This window comes from Sinocyclocheilus grahami, unplaced genomic scaffold, assembly GCF_001515645.1.
Source record: "Sinocyclocheilus grahami isolate Dianchi unplaced genomic scaffold, SAMN03320097.WGS_v1.1 scaffold272.1, whole genome shotgun sequence".
In the NCBI taxonomy this organism is placed as follows: Eukaryota; Metazoa; Chordata; class Actinopteri; order Cypriniformes; family Cyprinidae; genus Sinocyclocheilus; species Sinocyclocheilus grahami.
Window position 1 is genome coordinate 483,971 of NW_015505451.1, and position 21,396 is coordinate 505,366.

At 35.3% G+C, this 21,396-nt stretch overlaps 2 protein-coding genes across 2 annotated transcripts in view; both read left to right on the forward strand.

The window, feature by feature from the left end:
* Positions 1-58: 58 nt before the first annotated feature.
* LOC107599803 (elongation of very long chain fatty acids protein 7-like) lies at positions 59-7,159 on the forward strand. The gene is made up of 8 exons (XM_016291489.1): positions 59-325; positions 2,181-2,263; positions 3,134-3,324; positions 4,277-4,357; positions 4,633-4,689; positions 5,171-5,276; positions 5,353-5,489; positions 5,824-7,159. The coding sequence occupies exons 2-8, from the start codon at positions 2,200-2,202 to the stop codon at positions 6,052-6,054; spliced, it is 867 nt and encodes a 288-aa protein (XP_016146975.1). The 5' UTR covers positions 59-325; positions 2,181-2,199; the 3' UTR covers positions 6,055-7,159.
* A 5,228-nt stretch (positions 7,160-12,387) lies between these two features.
* LOC107599820 (cAMP-specific 3',5'-cyclic phosphodiesterase 4D-like) overlaps positions 12,388-21,396 on the forward strand; it is a 69,127-nt gene continuing 60,118 nt past the window's right edge. The window contains exons 1-2 of the mRNA XM_016291511.1: positions 12,388-12,462; positions 17,781-17,874. Of these exons, the coding sequence (XP_016146997.1) occupies positions 17,833-17,874 (42 nt within the window). The 5' untranslated portion in view covers positions 12,388-12,462; positions 17,781-17,832. The remainder of the gene's footprint in view (positions 12,463-17,780; positions 17,875-21,396) is intronic.

A 21,396-nucleotide genomic window follows, 5' to 3' on the forward strand; every position in this document is an offset into this window, starting at 1 on the left:
TCATACATTTCCTTATAAAATGGGAGTCATGCAACCAATGGCGTGCAGGTATTGCGAGTCCTGATGCGACATTTGACCAATCAGAGCCCTCAGTCTCGGAATCAGGTGAACGTCTCCGCCCACCGCCCGCTCCTCTCAGTGAAGACGGAACTCCGGCGTCTGACAGTAATTGATGGAGGTCTTGTGGTCAAACCATTAGCTTTTACTTTTTAAACTACTTTAACTGGACGAGAGGCAGAAGACGAGCGCCCTGGTGAACGCAGAGCGGGAGGACCTCGAGGTGTGCGTGAAAATACATATCTGAACTTTTGTTTGTTTTGTCAAGGTAAGACAGGTTGACGCGCACCTGCATTCTTTAGTGAAGTCCATATGTGATATGATGATGGTGATTTATTGTAATGATGAGGAAATTCTATCTTCCCTGTTAAAACACTTGGAGTTAATTCCAGTATTTCCACTTAATATTTTGAGTCATTTAATGAGTAAACTATGTTTATTTCACAGTGTTTACGTCACACTGTTTTTATGGTCACTAAGCTAAAGGGAGCTACTTTATTAGACCACAGGTGACATCTGATATGTGTTTATATTTGAGTTTTTTCAGACTTTAAAAAATAATGTATGCATAACTGAACCTAGAAAGCACGTGGTTGTACACACACACACAAAAAATATTTTTTTAATTATTTAATGTTTTTATATTTAAACGTATTTATTTGTAACAAACATGTATTTTGATATTTTAGTTTTAAAGATGTTTATACCTTATAGGTATTTTAGGTAATGTACTCCTATGTGCACTCAAGGTTCAGAGAAAGTGTTTCAATTATCTTTCTCTTAATGGTTACACAACTATTATTTAAATTTAGAGTCATTAAAGAGTGTAATATATTCACACATATGCACAGATTTTAAGAGCCAGACTATATTTCAGCTGAATCCAGCACTGGAATTGAACTTATACATTTGCATGGCCAATATAAAAATTTTCTGGCATCATAAATCAACTTGTTCGTGATGTAGATAATTTTATTTATTTTCCCTTGTATTTATTAATTGTTCAAAATTCACCAACAAGGAATTCTGCCTATGGCTATGGAAAGACTCTAAGCCAACAGAGCATTTCCCACACTCAAACATCATAAAACTTCAGATATTATGTTTGGTTTTGATTAGTATTGAGCTTTGCAGTTAAGCTATTGGCACCCAGTGTTGAATGCACTTCTGTGGAGGGAAGGTAGTGTCCTCCTCTCACACCTGTAACCTGTCCGTCTCATGGCAACAGGCACGTTGAAGCTTGTATTAAAGATTACAGTATCTAGGCAAGTAACTCTCTCCAGATAATTGGACCAGTATGCCCTGAAACACATCTTGAATTAGTTTCTCTTTAAACATTAAAATGTGTGTTGAAGGGAGGGGCAAAAAACGCTTTGGTTGATGCTTCACTAGAACAATGCCAAAATTAATGTACAGCTGCCGAGTTAGTTTAAAAAAAAAAATTTTTTATTAGGGCCCTTCAGCTTAAAGTAACCTGTTATTTAACGTATATTTAATGATATTTTTATTTGTGTGTACTGTATGCATGGATACCAGGGAAAATGGTATCCTATAAAACAGTTCAGTTTTATGCAACATTTTATATGTGATATTTATTTTTTTGTTACAAAAAGAAGATACAAATACAAATAATGTGTTTCATTATTCATAATAATGTGCACATTGTTCTCTGAGCTCTGCATGTCTTCGTTTATCCACCTCCATGGTTTTATGGGCTGTCCTTTCCTGAACATACACTGACTGCTAACCATTGTGTCCCAACACTCGCCCTCTTGTTCAGCTCTGAGTTTGCTGGAGAGGATGGAGGATGGCCTAACTGCTGATTTTAACTTCTTGTGCTTTCTTACCACAATACAACGTTTCATGGTGCCACCATACACGAGTCATTCCTGCTTTATTTTAGAGCATTTAGGTTCTACATCACAGCATGTCACTTTCATGAAGGGAATAGTACCGTGAAGGTGTAATTCAAGATTGTTCCATTATAAACTCAGTCTGAATAATGTGGCATTTAAGTTAAATGACTTAATTTGTGTCAGACTTGACTTATGGGATGAGTTTCTTTTAAATGCCCTAAATATAAGTCATCCATCACACCGTACACTTTGTGTTTGTGACCTTAGGCTCTGACCACTGGCAGTGATGGCGTTCCGTGAGTTCACATCTACAGCTGCACAGCTGTATGACAAGTGGATGAAAGATGCAGGTAAGAAGGTTTCTGACAAAAAAAAATCAAAACATTAATGTACAAACGCACACATTCAAACCTCATTAACTCCCATAGGCTGCAGAAGTCAGGTTTCAGAAAGAAAAAGTGCATTATTTTCTCTGTAGGGGAATAGATTTTTTTTAAACTATAACTTAAAAAGTATTAAAGACAGACCTACTGTCTGTGAGGTTGTTAACTGATGGTAATATGCTTTTGTTGAAGCCATCAGGTCACATTATTTCATCTTATTTTTTAAAATAAGGATGTTTAAAAGGGAAAAACTACATTACCCGTGAAATCTCTTTCAATCAGAGAAATAACGTTTTGCACCCACCCACGTAATTGTGTGCTCTTTTTAAAAGATGTTTAAGTATTTGTGCATATATATATATATATAAGCTTATTTTACAATAAATGTAAAATATATTGTTTCTCCATACATAATTGGCATCTTTGAATCAATAGTTTTATATTTCACCATCGTTTTTAACAATGAATCACCACTTATCGCTATTTAACAAAGACTTTTTAAAAATCCCTATTTGATAAATACTTCCCGAACTAACGCTGCTGAAGAAGTGGGCTGGCACTGTTGCACTCTAGTCTGTTTTTGGTAACTTATTCCACCTAGCAATCAGTGCATGTTTAATCAAATGGCTTACTTTGTGGATCTCAACTGATTCTGTTCCTAATATTGTTGAAATGTAATCATTTCATTACTGTATTTTATTGATCTCAGAGAATTATGGTGCACAACAAGAGCAGTGTCAAATATAGATTAATGCACGAACTAATGAAGTCACTATAGATGTTACTGTGCATGGAGACATTACATGGAGTGCAGATATTCTTATGATGTGATTTCAGACCCCAGGACAGAAGACTGGCTGCTCATGTCCTCGCCGCTGCCCCAAACAGTTATTATTGCATTTTACATCTACTTTGTGATGTCACTGGGGCCCAGGTTAATGGAGAACAGGAAACCGTTTGATCTGAAGAGGGTCCTCATCATCTATAATTTCAGCGTTGTGGCTTATTCTCTTTACATGTGTTATGAGGTAAATCTGTTTCTGTTTGCTAGCAGGCAAACCTGTTGTTGTGTTTTACTCGGGAGTTTACAAAGACACGTTTTTATGAACGGGTTTTGTTAGATTCCATTGAGTTATGTTATCATTTCACTGTTAGTTTCATTCAGGTCACACATTAAGGAATGAGTTTAGTCACATCAGTGTCTGCTTCAGGTGACACAAAAATTACAATTTACTCATCCTTGTGTTGTTCTAAACTTTTATGTACAATTTAAGCTCTTTTATGTACAATTTAAGTGGATGTGATTCATACTGCCAGGCACCATACAAGAAACATTTGCTATACGTCAAGACTTCTGAAGCATGTAGAACAAACTGAAATGAACAAAGTGAAAAGTATTATTGGTTAAAATCTTTAGAGCTTTTTGTGTTGGCCAAATTGGTGGTATGAATTACTGTTTTTTTTTTTTTTTTAACTGAATGGAAAAAAACTTTTTACTGTATGGGAAAAAAACCAGCTTAGACATTCTGCAGAATATGAGCCTTTTTACAGAAGAATGTATGTCGTGAGGGTGGGTAAATGTCTTTAAACAGAGGTTTCACCATATAATTGTACATAATGTAGTGTAGGATCCTACAAAATGTGTATATCCTATAAATGTGTATATAAAGTGCATTTACATGCCAGTCTTACACATTGTTGGTTTATTAGCATAATTGGTGTACATAATTCATGTACAGTAAACACCCTAATCTGTGTTCCTTTTAGTAAACAACAGACTGATTAAGTAAAACGCAATTGACTCACCGTTTTTTGTTCATTATCCCACTTGACTTGCACTTTGTTGGTGCATGTAGTTAATGTGTAAATCAAAATGTAATAAATGTAAACATGGGTTTCTTGAAGTATCTGTTTTTTGGTAAATGCACCATTTAGTTCATTTCCAGATTAAATGACCAAAGATGAATTTTTTTTCTGCAGTTTGTGATGTCAGGCTGGGGAACAGGGTATTCATTCGGCTGTGATCTAGTAGACTACTCTCGATCGCCAAAAGCCATGAGGGTGAGAGCAGAAGAAATGTTGCCTTACCTGCTTTATGAGAAGCTTGTAACCTGGCTCCAGGTTTAGGTGTTTTGCTTGGATGTGGTTGATTTCACATGATTTAAATGATACACAGGACCATTCTGACTAAACAATACACTCACTGTGCTGAGTAATGCATTGTATCTGTATATCTATTTAGTGATTCATTCAAGTTTGGTATAGTTTAAATAACAGGCTTTGTATTTAATAGTTTGTTGGGCATTTGTGCTTGATCTACATTTCTCTGTATCCAGATGGCATGGACTTGCTGGCTCTATTACTTCTCCAAGTTTATTGAGTTGTTTGACACAGTAAGTAATGTGTTTCATATGTATTACCTTGGTTTTGTTACATCTAAAATGCTACAGTTTGGCAGGAAGCGTCTAGCTGTCTGTCACATCTTTGACACACTGTCAGACAGCAATATTAGTGTTCTCTCAGGTTATGAAAAATGGAAGAAAATAGTGGCATTGTGAGTCACAGACAAAACTCCTGTTAAGTGGTTAGGTGGAAAGCATTTTTAGTGTCTCTTGCCTTGAGGTGCTTGCTTTTCTTGTAGAGAAGTTACCAGTTACCACAGAAAATTATTTTGACTCATCTGTCTGTAAGTAACAGAAATGGGACGATTGCGTTGGATTTTCACTGAAACTTCAAATTACAATATATCTCTTAAATGACTGGGTCGCAGCCATTTTACACCCTATTTACACCTACAGTATTTAGTGCTGTCCTTGTGATCAGATCGCACAAACCGGATGTTAACACCGGGTCTTCTCTGCCTCTTCTGGACAGGTTTTCTTTGTGCTGAGGAAAAAGCACAATCAGGTGACCTTCCTACATGTCTTCCATCATTCCATCATGCCTTTCACTTGGTGGTTTGGAGTCCGGTTTTCTCCAGGTAGGGATTTGTCTCTTCTACGATTGCATGAATACACGTAAAAGATGAATTTCCTATAGACATCTGTTTGTTGCAGGTGGTTTGGGGACACTTCACGCCCCTCTAAACTGCATCGTTCATGTCATCATGTATACTTACTATGGATTGTCAGCTCTGGGCCCTACATACCAGAAGTTTTTCTGGTGGAAGAAGCATTTGACTTCAATACAGCTTGTATGTATTACAACATTTTATATTTCCTTTTGATGCTATTTCTTGATCACTGACATTTTTCAGAGTAGAGGAAACGTTTATTTATTAATCTATTTATTTATTTGTTTTATTTATTTTTTATATATTTCTGTATTTTTATTCATTTGTTTCATTTAATTTTATTTGTTTTTAAATTAGTTTTTCTTTTTTTGGACTGACATTCACTGTCACTGTCACTTAGAGCTGGTTTTAAAAATAATGTCCCATGTAATGTTTTGCCATTAATTCTACCAACTAGACTTATTTGAATTGGATTTGACACACTTTTATTTTTGCTTGCACTCTCTCTTCTCAGATCCAGTTTGTCATCATAACCTTACATATTAGCCAGTACTTCTTCATGAAAGACTGTCCCTACCAGTACCCCGTATTCATCTACATCATTGCTCTGTATGGCATCATCTTCCTCCTCCTCTTCCTCAACTTCTGGTACCACGCATACACAAAAGGCAAAAGGCTTCCTAAAGGCCTGCAAAACACAACCATGCAACAGAACAACAATGACATACACCCCAAGAAAGAATAACTGGTGCTGTGTGACTAGCCAATCAGCAGTGACAATCTACCTAAAACCGCCTTTTGGCTACATTTTTATAAGACTATTTATATGTACACCATAACATTTATCTTGATGCCCTGGGAAAAACTTTATTGTACAGACTGTGTTGCAGTCTGGTCTGGATCTTGCCTTTTACCCTCAGCTGGGCATTTGAGTTGAACTCTGTGGGCTGCTCCTGTTTATTCTCATTTCCCTCATTGTTTTCTGCATACTGACGTGTTTCCCCTTTTTATTTAATGAGATTAGAGTCGGAGAGTCAGAAGCCTCCCAGCTCCTCACTCATGTCAGTCACATCATTTTCATTGCCATTTTAGACACCATTTGTTGTGTTTATATATTTATGGCCCTGTTTTTGGCTATATCAGTAAATAAGATGAAAGAAGTGTTGGCAACTTTTTCTCCTCTTCCTTCATAAAAAGCAGAACTGTCTGGAAAGATCTACCACGTACACTAGGTGCTAGGTGTCTTTCACCCTTCACATGTGACATTGTGTGAATGGTAGCAGTACTGCAACTGTCCTTGAAGGAACCGATGCATTGAACTCATCTTGCACTATTGGTGAAGAAGGACAGGAATTTGGTTATTTATTTTATTACATGTCATGTCGTCATGAATGTCTTAGGATGTTTTTTTCTGGGACAGGTGCTTAATTTTTGTACAAGGAAATGTATTATGTTAACTTAATATTTATGGAAAAAAATTGCTGTATTCACTTAAGTTGGTGTTTTTTTTTTTTTTTCTTCATTTTAATTTTTAACTGCATTTTCTAATGGACTGGCTGTACTTTGGGGAATTTGCCCCCAGAAGTAGGCTAAACCTCTCAAAACCTCAGCACATGTAGGGGTTTGGGGTAATTTATTGTATTTGTTTATCTTTATGTAAATACTAAATAGTAGTCTGTTGTATGTCTCCATTGAGGGTTGTGTTTGTTTTAAATGTAGATGCAAGATTACCCACTTAGATATTTCTCACCATGAGAACACAGCTCCCCCATGTGGAGTAAAACGTAGTAACAGTCTGGTTTACTATGGGTCTGGGAAATATTTTGTATATTTTTAAAATAAACACACAATAAACCTAAATGAATTTGGATGTGTATTGCAGTCGCATAGTTTCTTCTCTTTTTAAAAAAAAATTATGATATAAACTCTAATTTTGGAAACCTTAAAGGAATAGTTCACCCAAAAATGAAAATATGCTTAACTAACTTAACCTCAGGCCATCCAAGATGCAGTGAATGGGTGCCATCAGAATGAGAGTTCAAACAGCTGATTAAAAATATCACAATAATCCACAAGTAATTCACATGGCTGCAGGCCATCATTTATCATCTTGTTAAGGTAAAAGCGGTGTGTTTGTAAAAAAACATTCATTATGAATTTATTTTTTTTTAGTTCAAACCATGGCTTCCAGCTAAAGTACTAAGCTAAAATAGAAGTCCTCTATCCATAATATTGCTTTCTCCAGTGAAAAAGTCAGCTTGTCTGACTCGGGAGAGAAATATGCACTGTTTACAAGTGAAAACAAATATGATAAGACAACAAGGGATGGACTTTTTCACTGGAGGATGCATTATTATGGATAGCGCCTGGTATTTTGGCCAGAAGTGATAGTTTAAAGTTAAAATGCCTTAATGATGGATTTGTTTATTACAAACACACAGCTTTTCACTTTAGAAGCCTTTAATTGATTGACTGGAGTCATGATGGTTTTTACCAGCTGTTTGGACTCTCACTGGTGAGCAAGTGATGTAATGATAAGTTTCTCCAAATATGTTCCATTGAAGAAACAATCTACATCTTGGGTGGTTTGAGGCAGGGTCAATTTTCAGAAAATGTTAATTTTTGTGTGGAGCACAAAAATTTTCTAGGTATGGTTTTTATTTAGTAAAAAAGTACATCTTTATTATGTCTGTCTTAAGATGGTGTAAAATCTAAAATTCAGTATTTCCCCCAAGATTGTAAATTTGCTTCCTTGAGCAATGGAAAATTTAAGCATGGTAAGTGATATTTTTAGAGAGGTTTTTGTAGTAGAACAAACACATTTGAGTGGCTGCCTCCCACTCACATAAAACAGCATAACAGAATTCTCCCTAAAGCATTTTTCACTGGTGTTTCATGGGTAATTTTGGTCTAGCAGTTAGAAGTAAGTCACGGTTCTCAGAATGTGTGAACTAGCAGGTCAGAAGAAATCTGGATTGCCATGAATAATGCTCACATTTGTTTGTTAGACCCCTGCATTTTCCTTCTACACCTTGCACTTTGTCATTTTGAGGTGGGATCTCCTAATTTGATTAATTTGCAAAGTAAAACCCCTGTCAATGTCACCATGGAATTAATAAAAAATTACTCCAACACTGCAGGGAAAATTAAATGCACTAATGAACACGCTAAATGCTGCACAGACTCCTTCATCAAAATGGTATTTAAAAAAATCAGCTGCACTTAGATATTTTGTTCCATTTAATGGCACTGCTGTAGAGACTTCATTATCATTTACTTGAATTTAACTGTTTGGACATCATCATGTGGACTGAGTGACATGGATGTGCATTTAGTTGGACAAATAAAGACAAACCAGTTTTTATAGCCGCCAAGAATGTTGTTGACTGAAGGATTATGTCAAACAGATGTGGTAGATTGTTTACTGATGGTGATCCAACACCCCTTACAAAGACTGCACAGCTGCATGATCACTACTGATTCAATAGATGAAGTTTTGGTGTCCAAAAATGTATTTAGGAAATGTTTGTGTATATTCTGTGCAAGGTGATGGGTGTTAATGTCACTACTTGTAGTTGTAAACCCTCTGTGGTGCATACAGTGGGTACGGAAAGTATTCAGACCCCCTTAAATTTTTCACTCTTTGTTATATTGATTTAGAGGTAGCCTGCATGGAGGGATTTTGAATGATCTTCTCATTAAAATGTATACAGATGTACTTGTTCTTGGGTGATATTTCATGCCCTCTGAGCTTCTTTGGTATTCAAATTTCACCTTACAAAGACTATAAATGTCTTGGCTTTGCATAAATGTCCCATCTGTATTTGATTCATAAGATTGCCATTAGGTGTTTCTCAAGAAATATGTCTCCATGATTTACCCCAGAACTGTCCAAATCTGTGAAACACAAACAAGCCAAGGTGTCTATTAATAAAGTCAAAGGAAGCTCCTTTCCAGGTGAGTGTTTTTTTTCTGCTTTTGCTTGTAGTTTTGTTTTTAGTTGAAATGTTAATCTAATAAGGGCCACTGTAGTGGCTTAAAAGGAATACATTTTATGTCTTGCATATAGGTCAAAAGGTTAAAAACTGAACTCTTGAAAGCTGAGTTAGTGATGGGCGCTTTGTAAATACGTGAAGCTTCGAAACCTATATGTGAATCATTTTGTTTCGAACTAGTGGTTCAGAGCGCGTATGAAACTACCAAAGTCTCTTGATTTGTTGGCGATCTTTGTGAACTCATGAATGAGTTGCAGCGAACCATTGAACAAGTGTCTATCTATGGTTTTTACTTGATCTTGGGTCAGTTGTTCTTTACATTTATGGACATTTTAATGAGACATTTGTGTAATTAAAAAGAAGAGTAGTGGTTAATGGTCTCTTATTGGCGTGGTTAGACAAGGCCTCCATAAAACAAGCAAAACAAGCCCTGCAATTGAATAAAATAACAAAAATTATACAGACACTTTATATTTAATTGTATTTGATTGCTAATTGCTTTAAATATATTTGTAAAACAATTTTATGCATATTTTGGTCTGAGTTTTTGTTGCATATACACAGTTTTCATCAGCAGGCTTCACACAAGCATGTGGTGTTTCAAGCGCTTCGAAACAGTGAATCATTTTGAGAAGCCATTGGCTCAATTCATTCGAAGCTTCAAAAAGGTTTGTTTCTTCCATGACTAGGCTAAGCATTGATAAAGACTGTTTCAAGACCTGTCTTGTTGAGCAATAAGGGCCCGGCCATGTGTTAATTGAATGTGCGAGCCTGTGAGGCTTTCGGTGTCATTCGCTTCTTTTAAAATGGCGTTATTGATAAATAGTTATAATGTTTTCGTTTATCATCATATTCATGAACACACTGTATAGCAAATAATGTTAGTGTTTACTGTACTTGGTAAATATTTTAGTTATTTATCTTTATGAATCGGCTTTTGAATCTGAAGTCTGGCGCATTCAAAAAATAAAAAGGCTTGTTTTGCGTGTTGCAAGTATGGTGGATAGAAGATCGGGCATTATTCGTTTCAGGAATCGGTCTACAGTGGTTATGTTCTTGTATTTTGATTTACTAAAAAGAACCGGCTCATAATAGTCCTTTCATTGCAGCTGCAGCTTAAAAATATGGATACAGGAAAGATGCTACTAACTAACTAACTACTCACTCACTCACTCATTCATGGTCCAAACGATGCAGTGTCATAGACTAAAATATCGATCTTTGGATTTAAAAGAATTGATGTTAGTATCGTTCAAATGAAAATCGCATTTGATTTAACACACGGATGTTTTTACTATAGATAATTTGTTATTGTGATATTTTTCTTTCTAAATTTTTGAGTGAAGTAACCTTCAAGATGGATAAAGTGTTGTTGACAGTTTAACTTGCTCTGACATCACATGAGCATCAAGCATCTGGACTTGTCTAATAAGTTTGTGTTTGGTGTGTGTCTAAACATTTAGAGCAGATGGGAAATCATGACAGACATAGCTCAAAAAGACAGAGCTTGGTGCGGTGTTCACAATATTTATAAATCCCATTGACGTTTGCCATGTCCATATATGTAATTCCCCGATAACTCAATTTCCCATCAAACATTATGAAAACAATAACAAACATATAACATAGGAACTTCAGACAGTGCCTCACAAAAATGTTAGTAATGAGTTTATTTAAAGTACGTAACTAGATATCCAAGAGTAATCTATTACAAAATATGATTTGTTTGCTTCCCTTGCCCACTTGAAGGTGGCTAGACCCTGAGAACATAAACTACTAGACTATGACAATATAGAGCAGATTAGTTCCATATGTGTGTGATTATTATTTGTTATTATTATTTGTTTTATTACACAGCGCTTTGTAATACTTGATTCTGGTTGGTCGGTCGTAACATTGACTGGTCAGATATTTCCACAATTATCCATGGTCTGCCCACTTTTTCAGGCTTGGTTCTTGAATAATTTTTTCCATTCACTTTTCCCATGGAGATTTAAAAAATCTCTTTGTTAAACAGTTATAAGCAATGAACCAAATCAATCACCTAATTTACAAAATTTGAAGCTAATGCATGAATTGAAGCAAAAATGTATTGGAAGATCTGGCAAAATAAAGGCCAAGACTGTGTACTTTAAACAATAGCTAAATATTAATTTCAAGAGGTTGATTGTGTGTTTTGTTTTTTAAAAGTGAACATTTGTTTATTTATTTATTTCAAGATTTGCTCCGATTTGTTTCGATTCTCTGATTGGTGGAGAGGTCTTTGCAGCTTCATGGGTAATGTAGTTTTCAACATGCTGCTAAATATTGTGAAATATTGTTTTTTTTAGTTTTTGTTGCTCAGGACAAGGGTATGTTTCATGAACGTCAGAACAGAACAAGTTTTTAAATGTTATAAATTCAGTATTATTTTCCCAAACATTTTTGTACATTGCTTTTTCACACTGTTTTTCTTGAATCTTTTTGCGTTTCATAAGAGCTTCACTGTTTGAATTTTGCCGTTAAGCCATGTTGTCACAAACGATCAGTTTAAGTTTAATTAACAACATCTTTTTCCACATAATGCTGGAAGTGTTCAATAGCTTGTTTGTGACTTTGATTTTAAGGTGTACTGTATGCTTCTATAAAATGACATTTTTCAGAAGTATGAAGTGTGACAACTAGCCCCATTCTCTCCTGATCACTAACAACGATGCAGAGACCAGTCACAGGGCATGTGAAATGAGAACTGCAGCCTCCAAAGGGACCACAGAGGTAAACAGTGCGAGTACCACAACTGATGTCTGACGTCCAATTTTGACGATTCATTTCCAAAAGAAAACTCTCTGCTTATTGCAGTATTCCCATGGTGACACAAACACTCTTGTGGCTCTTGTGCTTGACAATTTGAGACATACAAGCATCCCGATGTGATGCTGCAGTGGCCCCTGCTTTTTAAAACATCTCTCCAGTCTCTGCTGGAGAAACTTTAGGGAGGGGTGGGGGGAAGCTGAGCGCTCTGATTGGCTGAGAGGCTGGGAACTCTGATATTCTTCAGTCCTTAAACCAAAGAGCATCACAGCACAAGGCACAGTGTCACAGGAAGCAAAGGGGACTTAGACAGACATTCTGTTCTGTTTCAGCTGGACTGTATCGCAGTGACTATCGGGATCAGAAGAGTAAGTTCCCATTCACACTTTATTCACTCCCTTTTTCTTCTATATGTACCTCCCAAAGGTATAGAGAGAATGTTTCTGTACCCTACAAACCTGTCTTCTCATGCTTTTCCCGCTGTCACCGTCCATCTGGTCTAGAACTGCCTGCTAGCACGTGTCTTTTTGAGCTTTATGGCATGTGGAAAAGGAGAGGCAGGTGCAAGGTGACTTTTGGGCACCTGACCTGTTCAGCTAACTCATCGTTGCAACGCATGCAAAAGTTTCTTTTAGAAGAGTGACGTTTGGTGGCTTTTGCATCCTTTAATCTATAAATAGAGCACCCCAAAGCAGCCTGCACTCACAGTGAACTGGAATGTCTTATTGTATCATAATCATAGTAAAGAGAGGCATTATAGTCGACCATCAAGCTTGTGTCCAACTGACGATATTGTAGCTGCTCTTGTGTTTTCCTTCCACATGTCAGTGTTTCCCCTACGAAATTATGTCGTGTGTAAAAGCTAGCTCATGACTGTGTGGGAGTGACTCTGACTTCATGTCACATGAAGTTATGATTTTTGCATACTATGAACCCACTATTTTTGAGGATGGAGAGATGCAGTTTTGTATTGAAATGATTTCTGAACAACTTTTTTTTTTGTATTTACATATAGGTAAAACCAGTATTTTATAATTTTACATTTTACAAACAATAACACTAAATCTCCTCCTCATCCCTCTTATGCCAGTCACAAAAAGAATAAAATAATAAAAAAAGAGAAATAATTTGTATAATATAAATATACCACTATGACTAATAATAATAATAAAATACACATTAAAATGTAATAAATTACAGTACCAAATAAATTAAAGTAGATTACTCAGTTATTTAAAGAATACATTTATTGCACATCGTAACATGTTATACATTTTGTGTTACATGATCTTAGAAATCATACACAAAGCAACTCGAGCTTGATGAATGGACGCATTCAAAATAGTTAAAAATCATTCCTAGATCTGGAAAAATCCCACTAGTTTATCAGCAATTTCATACCTATTTTTGTCCGTATGTAAGTCTAACAACTACTTTTAGTTGCTTTTAGTAACTACTTTTAGTAACAACTACTATATATATATATATATATATATATATATATATATAAAAAGTCACACAGTGTACTTGAACATTGACAAGATGTCAAAACACGAATTTTATTTTATGATCCAGTATTTTTTAATAATGGGAAATGTAACAATCCAGTGTGCTTTAACGATGTTCAGACATGCTGAATCTGGAATGTTTCTGATTTTGAAACGTTCAAAAGGGAGTGCGATGATATATGATGTCAAGAAGGCCAGCTAATGATGTCATGATGACACCACCCTTCCCCTCTAAAACATCTGTGCTCCTAATCGGTTCCTTATGACATTTTAAAGCACAGTATCGCTGCATTTATAGCAACGCTGGGTAATTTTTACTTGTAACAACTGGCCTTAAAACTTGTAAGGGGTACAGACCCCTGCTGTTCTCTAACACCTCTCCCTCACGAACTGTGAATGTTATGCTTTAAACGCTTGTGTGCGCGGATGTAACTGGAGACTTAATTTAAACCTCCACCTTTGGTTGGCTGTCCAGTGCCCTTTGTTGCTTTGAACATTTAAACGTTTGTGTAAGCTTCTCCCATGCAAATTACTGTTTGTAGTTCACTGAAATATTAGGGACGGGGGAAGTTGGCTGTGTTTTGATTGCTCTTGGTAACAGACATTTTTTCCTGCTCTTTTGCCATCAGTTTCGGAGCCCTCATTAGGTACAATTAAGGTAGTATATTTGATTTCAAACATATTACAAATGGTTGGAAAATGTGCAGGCATGTCTGAGAATTGATGATCCAGTGACTCGAGACAAGCACATGTTCACACTGTTGTTTCATGCTTATTATATAAATGCCAGACAATCTAGGCAAGTCTAGGTTGTTCTTTTTTATGTTAAGTGCGCTCTATATTTTCATACACTTCGGAAAAGCTAGGAAACCATTTTCACTCACTTTCAAATATTTCAAATATTTGCTATAAATTTCACAAATAATTTTAATGGTACAGCAAGTTACTCATTAAATTAAACATGGAATTTTGATGTAAAAAGACTGAAATATATTTTCTTATAAACCATACAGTAATCTGTTTTATTTACGACTTTGAAGAATAATTCATTACATTGTCAAAATTGAATAGGACTGTTATAAGTTTCAAATCCTCCATTCACAAAATATCAAGACTCTAGTAATATTAGTACACTAAAAAATGCTGGGTTAAATATAACCCAGTGCTGGGTTATATTTAACCCGGCATTTTTTTGAGTGTAGCTGAATTAAAGTGGTTTTATTTTGGATGTACCAGGTTGCCTCTTAGAGTCACTTGACCAAGTCAATACTACTCTCTTTATTTTTAGCCCCCTTTTCATCAAACATTTCGCTCACTAAATACATTTAGGATGGCTGAGTGAAGATGGTGCATTTTTAAAATGGCATAGGTAAGCAAAAATGTTTTTATGATGCATCATCCACACAGCTAGATGTCAGTGTAACTCATAATGACAAATCTTGTACAGTTTAATGGCAGAAGTTTGTCTGCATCACATTAACTGTCTTAATCATATTTACAAATACATATTGTATTTACATTTACATTCGTTAACAGACAATCTATCACTGGCTAAACTTAAGCAGATGGCTATTAGCATACATCAAGGCCGTCTTGTTCTATTGTGAGAACCGTGTAACGTGACAGCTTCTTGATCTTACATCTTTTCTTCTCCCCCGATGGTGTATATGGAATAAAAAAGCCTTTGCTCATTTTCCATTTTAAGATTGTGTTTGAAATGCCTCATCTAGCATCCTGTGTGGAGAGGTTGAAAAACCATTTCTGGAAGAACATCAAGAAGGAAAATTTTCCCCAAACTCTCTCATGACACGTTAAAAGTTCAATAACCTCAGCAGAAACACAGATGGCAAGGCAACATGTGAGGAACTGACATTTAAAGATGCAGTAATGGCAATGCTGATATACAAAAGTTAATATATATGACCATACTGTGCTAAATGTTACATATGAAGCCCTCTGGTTTCCTGTTGATGGTTATCTTTGTATACGTTAGATTTGCGATTGCATGTATGACATGACATGGCTTTTGCCTTTGCGGTGTAAACATTTCCTAAGCATACAAATATCGTTCTTCCTTGCAGAAAGCACAAGGAAAATAACTTGCCATACAACAACATGCCATATGCATGAATTAAAGATCATTTATTTTATAGAGGACACTGTGGGTTTTGCATGATCATATCAACTACAAGTGCTTGATGGATTACTTTGGCCGAAAAGAATATAGAAAAGGTTGTGTTGTGCTTCCCATGGAAAATATTCTGTAAACAATAATTGACATATGCCTATGTTAGCCTGTGACACTCACAAATATTTGACTGGGGAAATAATTGTCTGAGAGAGAGTTTACATTTTCAGCAGTTACTGAGACATGGGGCCCTCTTTCTAAAACACGGTACTTTCCACTGTAAATAGTACAATGTCAAGGGAGCTGTAGTAGTTTTGTGACTAAAATTTCTAGATGAAAATCAAACAGTGATCAGAAATCTTTCACATTTAGTACAAGTCCTGAAATATACCTATACAAGTATACAGAAAGGTCTGTTTATATCACTCTTTTTCTGCAGATTCAGCAAGCTAAACACAAATTGGAAGTGAATTGATTCTGCACCAATATAGCCACTAGATGGAGATAGAGACTTCAGGTTATGAAGATTATTTGGGGAAAAATTTAATTTCTTTGACATTTCATTGCCTTCCTTAGATATTTCATGTTACACAGCTATTTACAATATGAATAGGGAAATGCTCTGTAAGAAAAGATTGTTTATAGCATTCTTTCCAAATTTTGTTTTAGCGTGTAGTTTGTTTTCATTTTTTGCAAGTTTAGCTTATCACATTCTGTATATTTGTGCTACGTCTGTTGATTTCAGCTTCAGCTTGAATTTAAAACAATTTTTTCCCCTTCCTCTCTACTCTGTGTTTGGTTTGTGGGTACAACAAGGCTAAAGACTCCCTGGTTTAAAAGGTCTTTTTGATTTTTATTATCCCAGTTGCCTTTATGATGTATCACTACACTCTCAGAAATAAAGTTTCCAAAAAGGCGGTTTTATAAATGATACCATAAAGGAATATTTTTGGGTCCTGTTTTCAAAAGAACCGTTTTTTCTTTGTCTAAGAAACATTTGAATAATCTAAAGAACCTTTTCTCACTATTTTGTATTTATATTCCACCTTTTGTGTGATGGAAATGTGCCATTGATGCATTGATATGAAAGGTTCTTCATGGAACCATATGCCAGTAAAGAACCTTTTCACTTTTGGGTTAAAATACTGTACTTGTATATATATAATTTTATTAATGATAAAGTAATTAATCAGTACAGTTCTGAACTGATTATGTTTTCTGGAATCCAGTTAGAGGAAAGACTGAATTCACCTTTTGAATTATAGAAGTGTTTCTTCAGATCAGCAGAGCTGCGCCTAATAGCTAATAACAATGCATTGCCATGAATAATCACCCACACTTATAATGGAAATATTTTATTATGTTTTAGGTTTTAGAATACCTCACAGTTAGGAATCTCCTTTTACTGTTATAAAATTCTGTATGTACATGCCTATTTTTAAACCAAGGATGCCTAGAAGAAATTCTTGAACTGCTAACTTTAAGTTTTAAGATTATTCAAAGCAGGAAGCATCTGTCAAAGATTCAGTTTGGTTTTTCTTGCTGTATTGAAAGTGACTTTGTAAAACAAGTGACTTTGCAGAACTGGCCAACTTCAAATAGGACAGAGCTTGTTCTGCCTCATGAATAATTTATGGAGCTCTAATTTAAGACATGTACACCATAATTCCATAAGGTCAAATCAAATACATACAATGATTATCCTAAATGTAAAGAGAAAAGCGACACAGCTCTGTGTATGTGTGTGGCACGTTGCAGTCTATACTTTTGAAAACAGTATAATTTCTTTTTCATGCAAAACTAGCACTTGAACTGTTGGTTCCTAGATTATCAGCTTGTCCTCAAGGACTACAGACTCGCTGATGAAAAGAAAAGTGCATTTATTCAAATGCAATTTCTGATGCCAGAACTGCACAAGATGTTTTTGTATGCTGGTAGTAGTCAAAATGGGATTTGGAGCCAAAATGTGGACATTTGGTGTCTGTTATCAACTTATTTTACTAGAGTCTCGTGATTTATGTGATGACAAACCTCCTTTGATTTGTTCTAGGACTTTCTACGTTCTGAGGCTGAAACCTCAACTTTTATCTGGGGGACAAACAATGCAAGAGAATGCCTGCAGCGGAGAAAGTCAATTGGAGAGCGTGAGTGCACTGCAATCATTCATGCCATACACATGCACAGACAATTAAAATCAATATGTGTAACTTTTATTGATCTCACTGGACATTTTACAAGCATTGAGTAGTTATTGGAGTCAGTTAAGAGGTTTAAGCAGCTAGCTTTTTTGGTTAAAACTCAGAACAGATGGTACAGGTTCAAATGATTTTTCACGAAGATGTTTTCACTTTATAAATGAAGGGAACAAAGGGAATGTTGCTGCTTTCACCTGTGATAAAGTACATTGTCAATTGAACCTTGCCTACAGAAGGGTTTGTGACTGTTGTTACAAAAAAAGCATTACCTTGGAAATCGGTTGCCCTAAATGGGTTATTTACCAGTACTTGCAAACAATTTTGTGGCAGTGATTAATGATCTGAGCTGTAAACCAGTGGTGGTCCAAAACTGAAGCCCCAGAGGCAGTGACCCATGAACTGGAGTGTTGCAGAGTTCCTCTACCAACTTAGTGTCCTTGTGCAGCACTTAGAAGTGCATTTTTTGCACATATTCCGCTATATGAGGAATGTGCATATGTGTACAACTGTCCAAATGTTTGGGGCCAGTAAGATATTTATTTATAAATGGATACTTTTATTTAGAAAGGATGTATTAAATTGATGATTTATAATGTTACAAAAGATTTCTATTTCTATTAATTAAAGAATCCTAAAAATAAGTTTCCACAGATATTAAGCAGCACAACCGTTTTCAATATAAATAATAATAAAAGTGTTTTGAACACTAAATCAGCATGATAGAATGATTTCTGAAGGATCATGTGACACTGAAGACTGGAGTAATGATGCTGAAAATTCAGCTTTGCATCACAGGAATAAATGACATTTTACACGGTTACACGTTTTATACAATACACGTTTTTTGGTGGGGTTCCCCAGTTAAAATTCTCATTTTAGGGGCTAAATATCACGTTATTGAGGTCAATTAAACCCGCACAGATGAAAAACAACCTGGCAACATTGTTACAGACCCAAAACATTTATTGTGGTTAAACTTTTAAATTGGTAGTCTGTGATGATGTTTTTTTCAATGTAATATAGATAGAGCAATATAATTTGTATAAAACAAGATGGTAAAATATATATTTATGTTAATATAATGTGGGGTAAAAAGGTCTCCAGGGAGCTGCTATAGTGCTACAAGTATAGCATTATCTTTCACATACAGACTGGAGTAATGATGCTGAAAATTCAGCTTTGCATCACAGGAATAAATGACATTTTACACGGTTACACGTTTTATACAATACACGTTTTTTGGTGGGGTTCCCCAGTTAAAATTCTCATTTTAGGGGCTAAATATCACGTTATTGAGGTCAATTAAACCCGCACAGATGAAAAACAACCTGGCAACATTGTTACAGACCCAAAACATTTATTGTGGTTAAACTTTTAAATTGGTAGTCTGTGATGATGTTTTTTTCAATGTAATATAGATTTGTATAAAACAAGATGGTAAAATATATATTTATGTTAATATAATGTGGGGTAAAAAGGTCTCCAGGGAGCTGCTATAGTGCTACAAGTATAGCATTATCTTTCACATACTTGAAACAAGTAAAATATTTTACTTATTCATTAAATTTTTTTTCAAATGTATGTAATAAAAAATCTAATAAACAACCAATATGCTAGGTAATATGCATGCTAATAAGCAACTAATTAATAGTGAGAATTGGTCCTTAAAATAAAGTATTACCCAGTACACTATAAAATTGTAGACGAGACAGTTTTGTATCGCATAGTGGCAAGTATTTCAAGTGGCAGCTATTTAGCAGTTTGTGAACATAAAACCAAGTGTTTTTTATCTATATCCTGGGAGGCCTTTAGCCTTGTACTGCCTGTATGTAAGTTATTAAACAGAAATATGTCTCTGAAATATATCATTACAGAACTAGTCCCAAGGAGGCAGATGAAGTGTAGTCCTTTATAAGAAGATTAATGAATTGAGATTTGTCATTGATCTGCTGTCATTTAGCTCCAGGCGACATGTTAAGAGACTGTCATCACCTGTGTAACCTGCGTTACTGCTCACATCACAAAAGCCAGGGGCAATAACTTCATATCACTCTGATTCATTTCTGGTGCTTTAGCTCCACATTTCAGGGCTCTGTGATATCTAAAATATATAAATTTTTTAATGTCAGAAGCAGTGTTGGGGGTAATATATTACAAGTAATGCAAGTTACGTAATCGGATTACTTTTTTCAAGTAACTAGTAAAGTAACGCATTACTTTTTAATTTACAAGAGAATATCCGAGTTACTTTTTCAAATAAGTAATGCATGTTACTTTTTTTTTCAATTTATTGATTGACAGCTCTCCTGTCTCCATGTTGAGAGAAATCAGAAGATGTTACTGTAGTTCTAAAATAAATATGAATATGCATTCATTCATCTCACTAACAAAAAAAAACACACAGATTCAGTATTCCTCAAAATGAATAAAAATAATGCAAATCAGAATATGACGCAAACCTGCAATAATTAAATGTTAAACAACACAAATATCCTTTATGTATGTATTCCCATTCTATTAACCAATGTCTTTGCTTCTGACCTTCGATGATCCAGTTCAACCGTACTAATAAGCACAAATTACTCTAGACAAACATTTGTGTATGCTGGGTTGTTTTAACCCAATGTTGGGTCAAATATGGACTAACCCAACTGTTGGGTTAAATTTTTGTTACATTTTTAAATTAGCTTTTTAACCCAACAGTTGGGTTAGTCCATATTTGACCCAACATTGGGTTAAAACAACCCAGCATTTTTTTTAGAGTGTACGGACGTAAATTTACTTTCCCTTCAGCCTGAGGCTTATTCATTTCACTTTTGGTGTGAAAAGGCTTTTATATTTGCCAAAAATATAACTTTTTTATTTTAAAAACAAACAAGCAAGCCCTGTCCAGATTTAAAAAGTAGCGCAAAAGTAACGTAACACATTACTTTCCATAAAAAAGTAACTAAGTAATGTAATTAGTTACTTTTTTTATGGCGTAATGCAATGTTGTAATGCATTACTTTTAAAAGTAACTTTCCCCAACACTGGTCAGAAGTGCCTTTATGTTTGAGTTGCAGCTCATTTAGTCTGCTTTAATTTTTAAATCACCCGTCAATCTGTCTTTATCATCATTAAATGAGCAGTGTATTGTTCTTTAGTGTTGGAATGACAAATTAAACATCCAAGTGATTTACCTTCCCTAAAATTCATATGAGCGCGTTCAGATACCTGATGACTGAATCCCTGAGCATTTCTGAAAATGTAGATTTCAATCCACAGTAAAAGAAGAAATCTGCTTTGAAGCCTGCTAGTTAAATATCATCAAATCTCACTTGATAAAGCATCTTGTTTGGGTGCCGGTCTTTACCCATGTGCCACCTTAATCATTCCTTTCTGAAATCACATTTTCAATATTTCAAATGCAGTGGAGCTCTACAAAGCATCAGTGACGATTATTAAAATGTTTATATATTCAGCGCCTCTGTG